The 11,292-nt window shown below is 40.8% G+C and overlaps 1 protein-coding gene across 1 annotated transcript; it reads left to right on the top strand.

Moving 5' to 3' along the window:
* The first annotated feature begins 590 nt into the window (after nucleotides 1-590).
* On the top strand, nucleotides 591-11,259 carry sergef (secretion regulating guanine nucleotide exchange factor). Its single transcript, XM_082539306.1, has 11 exons — nucleotides 591-696; nucleotides 973-1,111; nucleotides 1,433-1,585; nucleotides 3,877-3,971; nucleotides 4,143-4,203; nucleotides 4,614-4,727; nucleotides 4,820-4,882; nucleotides 5,114-5,272; nucleotides 5,361-5,527; nucleotides 7,702-7,738; nucleotides 10,133-11,259. The coding sequence occupies exons 1-11, from the start codon at nucleotides 655-657 to the stop codon at nucleotides 10,318-10,320; spliced, it is 1,218 nt and encodes a 405-aa protein (XP_082395432.1). The 5' UTR covers nucleotides 591-654; the 3' UTR covers nucleotides 10,321-11,259.
* The last annotated feature ends 33 nt before the right edge of the window (nucleotides 11,260-11,292 follow it).

Here is an 11,292-nt window from a genome sequence, read left to right as displayed (position 1 = left end):
AATAATACTAAGTGCAATAATCCTTTCTGTCATCATTGTATTTTTACTCAGTTGTATATAGTATTTGTATTTGTATTCTATTTTTATCTTATTGTATATTTATTTTATTTTATTCTACTGTATATAGTATTTTATTTTATTCTATTCTGTACAGTTGTGTACTGTATTTATTCTTATTGTATTCTAATTTTTGCCTCACAACTTTTGCACTGTCCACTTCCTGCTGTGACAAAACAAATTTCCCACGTGTGGGACTAATAAAGGTTATCTTATCTTATCTTATCTTATCTTATCTTATCTTATGTGTGTTTACTCTCTCAATCAGTGATAATGGGTGATAGTAAGGCAAGTCACGTGTGGAGCTATTTCAGCTCCACAAACAGCCGAAACGTGGTTTGGCAAAACCACAAACCTTGTCGAACACAAACAAGTTAATCATAACACAGAATATGATGATGAGTTTATGTTGAGGTGAATAAAAAAATCCACCCATTATTTTACCAGATATTATGTATCTGTATGTTAGATATTGTTAGATATTACATTTCTACAAAGTCATAACTTAGTTTGTAACTTTTGCCACTCATATATCCGTTTTAAGCGCCTTCGCGACAGTGTCGCAAAGCATACTTGAGTGTTTAGCCCAGATACACCATGGAAACACACGCACGGTTGGAGTTTTGTTTACATTCTTGGGTAAGTTTGTTATATTGAACAGTACACTGTAAAAGTCGCGTATATCTGGTTGTGTAATTCCTTTATTTAAATGCAAGGAACAAAGTGACTCTTCAATTGGAAACGCAGAAGACGTAGCACTTTTGCTAACGTTAGCTTAACTAGCGTCCAAACTTACTGTCTTTACAGGTGAGGCGACAAAAAACAGATGTTAACATCTGGTTCACGGTCACCTGAGCACTGATAGTAGTTTTCGGTCTGTCATATACTTTTATTAAGCTGTGCTGTTATTGTCAGGGAGCCAACAGTTACGGGCAACTGAGCCAGGGACATGTAGAGGACCAGGCTTTGCCCCGGCTCTCTAACATTGCTGCCCTACAAAACAGGCCAGTCCGGGCTGTCAGCGGCGGTGGGGGACACTCCGTAGTTATTACCGGTACGTATCCTTTCGTCCTATATTAAACACAAACTTCAGCCCACCAGCGAATGATGTTTGTAGTCTGTTGTGGTATTGTGAGCAAGACCTTCATAAGTCATGTGGCGCCTCCTTCTGGCCAGTGAAATTAATTGTTTGTTTTTATGTTGATAATCTGTTAATGCAAAAATTATGAATGATCTAACAGCAAACGGTAGAAGCAAACTTCCACTCAGTTCAGTCTCGTTTGTTTAAGTAAATGTCTAGAGTGAGTGTACAGGTGTAACTGTCCCAAAAATAACACATCTAAGTAAAATCTTTGATTGTTTCCATGCTGGACAGAGAGTGGCCAGGTGTTTGTGTGTGGACAGAATAACAGAGGCCAGCTGGGACTTGGCCACAGTGGAGACATCGCAACTCTTCAGCACTGCCCCATCCTGAATCAGAGAGTCACAGACATCGCCTGTGGTTGGGATTTTACCCTTCTTCTCACTGGTGAGCAGTCAGCACAGTTTCCTACCAGGAATTTATCCTCATTTCTAGTTGTACTTGGTTTAAGGGTGATATTGCTAGCCAAACCACAGGTGTTTCTTTGGGGCAGGGATAATAGATCTTTTATGGCAATGTTAGTTTTTATTCTAATATAACATTTTATTATATTTGAATAATACAATAGATGAATTGTATATAAAACAAAATAATATAGCTGTGTTATATTAGAAATTTCATTATATTAGATCTAATTTTTCTGAAAGTGCAGATAGAGTGGCTTGCAAAAGTATTCGGCCCCCTTGAACTTCTCCACATATTGTCACATTACAGCCACAAACATGAATCAATTTTATTGGAATTCCACGTGAGACCAATACAAAGTGGTGTACACTTAAGTGGAACAAAAATCATACATGATTCCAAACATTTTTTACAAATAAATAACTGAAAAGTGGGGTGTGCGTTATTATTCAGCCCCGTTTGGTCTGAGTGCTGTTAGTTGCCCATAGACATTGCCTGATGAGTGCTAATGACTAAATAGAGTGCACCTGTGTGTAATCTAATGTCAGTACAAATACAGCTGCTCTGTGATGGCCTCAGAGGTTGTCTAAGAGAATATTGGGAGCAACAACACCATGAAGTCCAAAGGACACACCCCACTTTGCAGTTTTTTTTACAAATAAATAACTGCAAAGTGGGGTTTGTGTAATTATTCAGTCCATACTTTGTAGAACCACCTTTTGCTGCAATAACAGCTGCCAGTCTTTTAGGGTATGTCTCTACCAGCTTTGCACATCTACAGACTGAAATCTTTGCCCATTCTTTGAAAAACAGCTCCAGCTCAGTCAGATTAGATGGACAGCAGTTTTCAGATCTTGCCACAGATTCTCGATTGGTTTTAGATCTGGACTTTGACTGGGCCATTCTAACACATGGATATGTTTTGTTTTAAACCATGCCATTGTTGCCCTGGCTTTGTTTAGGGTAGTTGTCCTGCTGGAAGGTGAACCTTCGCCTCAGTCTCAAGTCTTTTGCAGACTCCAAGAGGTTTTCTTCCAAGATTACCCTGTATTTGGCTTCATCCATCTTCCCATCAACTATGACCAGCTTCCCTGTCCCTGCTGAAGATAAGCACCCCCAGAGCATGATGCTGCCACCACCATATTTGACAGTGGGGATGGCGTTCAGAGTGATGTGCAGTGTTAGTTTTCCGCCACACATAGCGTTTTGCATTTTGGTCTCATCTGACCAGAGCACTTTCTTCCACATGTTTGCTGTGTCCCCCACGTGGCTTGTGGCAAACTGCAAACGGGACTTCTTATGGTTTTCTGTTAACAATGGCTTTCTTCTTGCCACTCTTCCATAAAGGCCAACTTTGTGCAGTGCACGACTAATAGTTGTCCTATGGACAGATTCCCCCACCTGAGCTGTAGATCTCTGCAGCTCGTCCAGAGTCACCATGGGCCTCTTGGCTGCATTTCTGATCAGCGCTCTTCTTGTTCGGCCTGTGAGTTTAGGTGGACGACCTTGTCTTGGTAGGTTTACAGTTGTGCCATACTCCTTCCATTTCTGAATGATCGCTTGAACAGTGCTCCGTGGGATGTTCAAGGCTTGGGAAATCTTTTTGTAGTCTAAGCCTGCTTTAAATTTCTCAATAACTTTATCCCTGACCTGTCTGGTGTGTTCTTTGGACTTCATGGTGTTGTTGCTCCCAATATTCTCTTAGACAACCTCTGAGGCCGTCACAGAGCAGCTGTATTTGTACTGACATTAGATTACACACAGGTGCACTCTGTTTAGTCATTAGCACTCATCAGGCAATGTCTATGGGTAACTGACTGCACTCAGACCAAAGGGGGCTGAATAATAACGCAAATCCCACTTTTCAGTTATTTATTTGTAAAAAGAAATGTTTGGAATCATGTATGATTTCCGTTCCACTTCTCACGTGTACACCACTTTGTGTTGGTCTTTCAGGTGGAATTCCAATAAAATTGATTCATGTTTGTGGCTGTAATGTGACAAAATGTGGGAAAGTTCAAGGGGGCCGAATACTTTTGCAAGCCACTGTATATTATCCTTAGACCATTATGATACATGTGTTTCTAGAAAAAGGGTGGAAAAAAAACTAACTCACATTCATTGCTATATTGTCAAAAAAAAAAACCCTACATATTTAACAGAATGGGAATAACGGAGGACACCTTAACTACTTTCCACTCATCCAAAAGCGTAATTTTTCAGTGTGTCTTAGTTAAAGGCATATTTCTTTTCTTGTTATGGCACACTCTCAGACGGTGGGCAACTATTAGCATGTGGTTCCAATGCATTTGGGCAACTGGGTGTTGGAGAGACTGTGACACACTCAGCAGTTCTACTGGTTGTTGAGGTGAGAACACGTTGGGGGTGCAGTTTTTATAAAGTAAAGTTTTTAATTTATTTTTTTAAAATATCCATTCAATACATCTTGAGTGATCTACATTAGTATAAATGATCTTTACTTACCTGTCATCTTAATCACTTTCATTAAGGCAGATGTCATTGTGCTGTTTGTTGACAGAATCTGAAGGAGCCACTAGTTAGTGTAGCAGCAGGACTCCGACACTCACTTGCTGTTACTGGTAAGGTAGCATTGTGAACGGCCCTCGTTTTTTTTAACATCTGCCAAAGTGGTTACATGATTGGTTTTTTGCCTGTCTTTTTGTTTCTTTGTCTTTATGTTTCTTAGCTGTATTTATAATATATATATATATATATATATATATATATATATATATATATATATATATATACACACAAACAGCCAAACCACGTTTCGGCTGTTTGTGGAGCTGAAATAGCCTTTTATCAAATTTAAACTTTGGCTTGATGTTCTCAAGAAAATACCATAAACCAGTCTGCAACCAGATATCTTTCATCTCATAGGACTTAGTGCATGCAGGGAATTTTCAGTCTTGGTGGAGGTATGCACTCTGACTGCTCCTGTTTTTCATGTGAAGCTATAAATCCTGTAATTCTGTTTGACTTTCAGGCTCAGGCTGTGTTTATCAGTGGGGAACTGGTCTTTTCAGTTATGCTAAGAGAGCATTCAGTCCACATGCTGTCCCATCTCACTTTAACTCTAAGGTGCCCTGTCTGGTACCAGGTAACGTAAGTTGTACTGAACATAAATAATTAATAATTTATTCTATTATTGGTGATTTGTAGATGTGACAGATATTTATGACCTTGTTGCAGGTCTGGATCAAAGAATATCACACCGGGTAACTGCAGGGTCAGCACACTGTGTGTGCCTTACAGGTAGGATGGTAGTGAGTTGCTTCAATATGTTCTGCAATAATAAGCTATGTATTTTGCACTGCTCATTCATAGGGACAATTTACACACATAAGCACACTTCTTTATCATACATCAAGTCTGCCCTCTCTGATGTCCTGTAATTAGTTCACCAGAGCATCTCAATTGCTGTTCTGCTTTTTTGCTGCTGCTTGTGCTGAATGAAGAGTAATGCTGTCGCTGTCATGTGTGCAGGAGATGGCGATTTGTTTCTGTGGGGAAGCAACAAGCATGGTCAGCTGACCACCACAGAGCCCTTCCTGTCTTCTCCCACTCTTCTGAAGCGATCTCTGCTGGATGGAGAAAAAGTGATAAATGTGTGGAGCGGCTGGACTCATAATGTTGCTCAGACAGGTACTCGGGTCTGTGATGTTCAGTAGTTTTTACAGGATTTAGAGGACAGTTGCCCAAACTGAAAAAGCAATCCCATTATCTGTTTCAGAGAGCGGGAGAGTGTTCACATGGGGAAGGGGAAATTATGGACAGCTGGGCCGTCAAATATCAGCCAGTGAGGACACAGAGCAGCAGCCAGCTGGCCGTGCGGCACAAGGTGGCACCCAGGAGGTTGGACTCCCTGCAGAGGTTGAAAACCTTTGTGGAGCAACACAGGTAGGAGTGTTTAGCACTTCGCCAGATGGCAGAACCTATAGCTGTGCTGCAATCAGTAACAATTAAATGTTTTCTTGACTTGTGTTTGGATTGTTGGTCTTGAGGATAGTGCTTTGTTGAAAATGCCAGTAGACGTCCAGCAGGAGGCAGCAGACAGTTACAGTTAAAGTAGCTGTTGATTGTTTAGTATAAGGCGAAGCATGTTTCCCCTGAACAGAAGGTTCTTAATGATTTGGATAATTATCTCTTATGTACAAAGCATACTCGCACTGTCATTATAGTTCAGCAGGGGGAAAAAAACGACTTGTGTTTATCAGTGAAGGCAGTTTTCTCTACTCCCGTAAGGACAATTACATGTGAATGGGATTGTAGCAACTAACCTGTAGTCTAAATAGTGACAATATGGTCATTGCCAATGAAGCAAATGTCAGGGACAAACAAGGACAAGCGCTCCTTTCATCTTTCCACTGCGCACAGATCATTGCAACAACACACAAGGTGTCAAAGCTTTGTCACCTTGTGTGTTGAGCGTGAAGTAAGATGAATTGGCTGAGTGGGATATGAATCACTCAGGCCACACTACTTTGTTAAAGCACTGTACATATACACTGACTGGCCACTTTTTAGGTACATCTACCAACAGCCAATCACATGACACCAACTGATGTATGAAGACGTGGTCAGGACGATGTGCTAAGGTTCAAACTGAACATCTGAATGTGAAAGAAAGGTCATGTAAGTGACTTTGAATGTGACATGGCTGTTAGTGCCAGGAGGGAGCCATGTGAGCATTACTGATGGACAAATTTCAACCCGTCAGTGGTTCATGATCAGTGGGTCAGTTTCAGTTAATCACTTGTTTTCTTTGTCAAATAAAGTGCTACATGCAAAATTCTATATTTTGCTACAAAAATGGGAATTCTGTACACTTATTTATTGGTTAAAGTGCAAACATACATGTAAATACAGTGAATAAGGAAAAAACTGCGTTTGCACCTTTCTAACGAAGCTTAAAGTTGATATTTGTTATGGCTGCCTTTATTCTTTAACACTGCCTGAACTCTCTTAGGGAAGCTTTGTTGTAATTTCTGCAAGTAGTCTTCAGGAACAGTTCTCCAGGACCTTTGAAGGACCTTCAGACTAACTGTCATTCTGTTCTGTTCCCACACTGCTTCAATAATGTTGAGGTCTGGGCAGAGGGGAGGCCAATCCATGACCGATGGTGTCCCTGTACATGAGCTCAGTTAATCACATGCCCATCTCTTGCATGTTTTTCTATCCATCTATGCTTTTATTGTTTTCAGGATCGTTGTCATTGTGAAAACTAAAGCTGTTGCTAATTAGATGCGTTCCAGATAGTTCTGCATGACAAATCAAAATTTGACAGTACTTTCCATCAATTTTGACAAGAGCCACTGGCTAATGTGCACACCCAAGCCATGACACAACCTCCACTTTTCTTTTCTTTTTTTTACAGATGGCTGCAAACACTCACTGTTGTACCTCTATCCTGACCTCCTCCATGCAAATTGACAGTTATTTGAACTTTGAAAGACCTTCAAAAAACCTGGAGAACTATTGCTCAAGACTGCTTGCAAGACAGATTGCAAGAAAGTCTGGCTCTTTGGAAACAAAATATAAAGAAATGAGGGGTGGCTCAAGACAGTACTTTAATTGCATTTAACAGCCATGCAGTGGACTGTGTCTCATATACAGGATTCAATTAGCATTTAAGCATGTCCACTCAATTCTTGTCATACTTGTGAAGGGGGAAGCAGGAGAAAAGGCCATTAAAATCTAAAAGGTTTCGGTCAGCAAAGGGCAAGACTGTATAAGCATCCTCAAATGGCTGCATTAACTCCTCCAGCAAGCCCAGCAGTGGCTTTTAAGAGTTATGAATCAGTTGGGTCTCTGCTATAGTTTCAATTTATATTATGCGCTAAAGGGAATCGTATGCTGGAGTACCAAACGTATGTAAAGATGTGGAAAAAAAATCATTATTAAATTATCAAATTTTAAAATTAAATCTAAGTGGCTTTATCTTGTCATTTTATTTAATTTGTAAGGGAGAATGCGATTAATTCAATTGTCAGTATCATATGTCATTGAATATTAGAGTCTTAAAATTGCACATTTGCTTTTCAACATGTATTTAAAAGTTATTTTCTCCACAGATTTGCTGTGGATCAGAACATAACCTTGCTACTGTAGGTGAGTGTGTTCTCTCAAAAATGTCCTTGCAGTTTCTTCACTTTTCTCCTAACTTATTATTCACATAATGCACAAGTGCACTCAACATTTCCATAGGAAACAAAAGCCTTTTATGAAAAATTAAAAGCAAAGTTTGAACTTACTGGGTTCTTTAAATTCTCATGGCTGAAATGAGAGACATCCTCAATGGCCTGAGGTGACTCTGGCTGTGTTTGCGTGAAGTAATGTAGAAGACACATCGGTGAGGCTAAACTATTTCAAGCTGCCCTCACCCCTACTAAAAAGTTAGTAAGGGAGCTGTCTAATGCATTACAGTGTTAACAATTAATCCTTGTAAAGCTGCAGAGCATTTCTGAGGTCAGCTCATTGCTCAGTGGCTATTGCATGAGGATGTAATTACAGTGTGGATAGATGGATATCATTGACAGAAGCAATTACCCGAACAGGCCTGTAAAGGGGATGAATTAACCAGATGCCCATTTACAGGCAAGTTTTTCCAGTCATATGTTTGTAGAACGATCTCCCTTTGTCTGCTTAACCGCTGAACAGACTCCGCACACTCACATGCATCCCTCAAAGAGAACTGAACAAAGATAGACATGTCTGACTGCTTGTTCGCGATCGCTCATTAGATTAAATGTGCTTTTATTCTTGCCAGGCCTGCCAAAAGTCTCCTGCTTTTCTATAGTAACCAGCTAGGCATGTAAAAGGGTTTTTGGAAGTAAAATCTATCACATTAATTTTTGAACACTGACCCAGTTTTTTTTACATGAGCACGAATATAAATATCACAGATTATCACTGAAATACAGGCGCATGCTTCCATAAGAGAGGAAACTGTGAACATCGGTGGTGTTTCTGCAAGCATCCATGCCATTCACTGGTGTTAATCTCACTAATTGATAGCGATAATGAATGTGCGATTCTAATTTGAATATGTGGAAATTGTCCATCATCCATAGTTCGCAAGAAGCACTTTGAAAAAGTTGAGTTATGGGCCGTGAAGGCAGAACTAGCAAATAGAGGTCTCATCTGAACCTCCAGCATCTCAATCTTCTGCCACGCTCACCTCTCTTCCTCCTCCTGTCTGACGTGTGGTGGCAGGAGCAATGAAATAGCAAAACAGGATTGGAAGCGCAGACCTGAGTGCTGCTATTTCGGGTGCTGAAGTAGGTCAGGCGGAAAGGAACGGAGAGCATTGCATGCTGCTTATGATATCTGTTGCCTGCTCATCCTTTGCTCATTAGAACCTGAGCAAGTTCTCCTGGTGTGTGAAAATCATCAGCGGTGGTCAGAGGTAGGGAGATGGGTCAAAGACTCTGTGGCCACAGCTCATCCAATCTGAGGAAAGATTTTTGGTTCATGTGAACATTTTTCCACTTAATGGGATTGTAGAAGCACGAACACCTTAAATTAGAGCTGTATCTGTAGAATGATGCAAGTCACACTAAAAAAAAGGCAACCTCCGCAGACTGTGTCACTGTGGCGTTGTTATTTGGGTGTGAAATTTTAAATTGACAAATTTCAAAAACAAATAACAGCATTTGTTTGCATGCACAAATGGCCTTTTGGTTTGAGATTCCTTATTTTTTTTTATTATCCTTTTGTCGTGCAGAATATTATGCAGACACTTTGTTGCCATGGAAACACTGATGTGCTATACTCCAGTCAGTGAGCCCATGAATTAAGCACAGCACCAAAATAAAGATTTTTTTCTTCCCAATGAACCAAATGTTTCAACACATTTAGTCCAATAATACTTTCTGAACACTAAATCAAAGAAAAGGTGTCAGTCCAGTCGTAAATACATGCACTGTCTTTAAGACGGGCACTACATGCATGTTTTGTAACGCATAAGCGGTTTCTGGCAAACTGTCACATTGGCATGAGCTGCTTGGCATGGCATCGAGGTCTGTGAACTGGTGAAAACATATGCGTCTTTCTGGCAAGCGCTGCGGCTTTTCGGGGACGAGCTGAAAACGCAGACAAAGACAAAGACAACCTCGCGATGAAACAAATGAAAAGATGACACGAAAGGCACACGACTGCAGTACGGGGAGAGCTTGAAGATGTGTTACCCTTGAGAAAGCAAGCTCGCTTCTGTTGTCATGGCAATGGAGCCTGTTAGGTAACTGTGTTGCCATGGCACGTGTCTCCTCGGTGATGCAGACCTGACCACACCCACCGATAGGCTCTCCAGCTGTGAAGAGCAGCGAGGCTTTGTTATTGACCAAGTGTCAGGGTGGGGAACAGGAGCTGTGTGTGTTTTCTTTTGCACCCTGTTTTTTTGTAATCCAGGATGCTGATTTTAGCCTACATTGTACACACTGTACTACAGCTCCCTCATTCTTTCTCCTGTCAGTTACACTGACCCATGATCCTTCTCCCTTTCAGGGGGAAGTCTCTTCTCGTGGGGCTGGAATGAACATGGAATGTGCGGAGACGGCTCGCAGGCCAACGTCTTTCATCCACAGCTCGTTCCTGGTCTAAGACCTGTTCTCATTGGCTGCGGAGCCGGACACTCCATGGCAGTTTGCGCTGCAACGACCGGCACAGAAAAAAATTCTGCACCACTCGAGTAACGCTGGAGCAGGGACATTTATTCTGCATGACAATCAGAGGCTATAAAAAGCGAATGCTTTGGGGAGTTAACACATTTGTGTTTTAGTGGTTTATCGGTGCCCTGTGAAACCCACGTGCGATCATTTTAAGTGCCCTTGACTCAACACTAACTTTCACATGTTAAAAGGCTACCTGAGCTACTTGAAGCGGTCACACTTTAATCTGCAGTTTGTCATAAATATCCTTGTATGGTTCTGTGATTTATGTTTCATGTGGCCATAATTTGTCTATGATGGACACGATGGGGTCAATGGCTTTGCAGGGTATGGCCACGCCTGTAGCTGCAACTCCACCTGACGTGTTTGCCTTCCTCAATGAAGCTGTTACAGGTCATATGAGGGATGGGCTAGACTAGTGTTACAGCTCCATCTTCTCATGTCAGGGGTTTTATTGCTGTGATCTTGAATGTCAGGAGGCAGTCAATCTCAGCAATCCATGGTGAAAAATTCTCTGTCATGTGATGTACCACTCGCACATACACACAACAGCATTTTATTTTCCATTTTTCTACTGGTCTATCAATTATTTATGCCTTTGCCCATCTGTGTCATATTCTTTGATTTTCTGTTTGTCTGATTTGCACCACTTTCATACTTCATTAATCTTGGAAGAAACTCATCCACTGGACATGACCCAACCTACATATTTATAAGGAGTAGACCTCCGCAGTGCAGCACCTGGATACCAACTGCAGTTGTTAAGGCAGTGCCTTTGAGAAAGGCAGTGAAGGTACTCAGAAAAGCTGATGCCGACTTTTCCGTGACTTTCTTTTATATGAAAATTTTTACTTTAAATGTTCATATAAGTTAAATGTGGAAACATTAAAAAATGTTAAAGTGCTTTTACCAGGATTATGTTCGTGATGGGAAAATAAATGGACACTCGCTGAAAAGTGATAATTTCTGTGGTTCTTTTTTATTTATCACTATTGT

This window comes from Aulonocara stuartgranti, assembly GCF_965226115.1.
Source record: "Aulonocara stuartgranti genome assembly, chromosome: 7".
In the NCBI taxonomy this organism is placed as follows: domain Eukaryota; kingdom Metazoa; phylum Chordata; class Actinopteri; order Cichliformes; family Cichlidae; genus Aulonocara; species Aulonocara stuartgranti.
The sequence above is the reverse complement of the archived record's forward strand: the minus strand, read 5'-3'. Positions and strand labels throughout refer to the sequence as shown.

What these genes read in the sequence shown, in the direction of transcription:
- sergef (XM_082539306.1), top strand. Translation starts at nt 655, where the DNA reads ATGGAAACACACGCACGGTTGGAGTTTTGTTTACATTCTTGG. An exon ending in AGTTTTGTTTACATTCTTGG is followed by an intron (nt 697 to 972) that starts GTAAGTTTGTTA and finishes TGTTATTGTCAG; the next exon opens with GGAGCCAACAGTTACGGGCA. An exon ending in TCATAATGTTGCTCAGACAG is followed by an intron (nt 5,273 to 5,360) that starts GTACTCGGGTCT and finishes TATCTGTTTCAG; the next exon opens with AGAGCGGGAGAGTGTTCACA.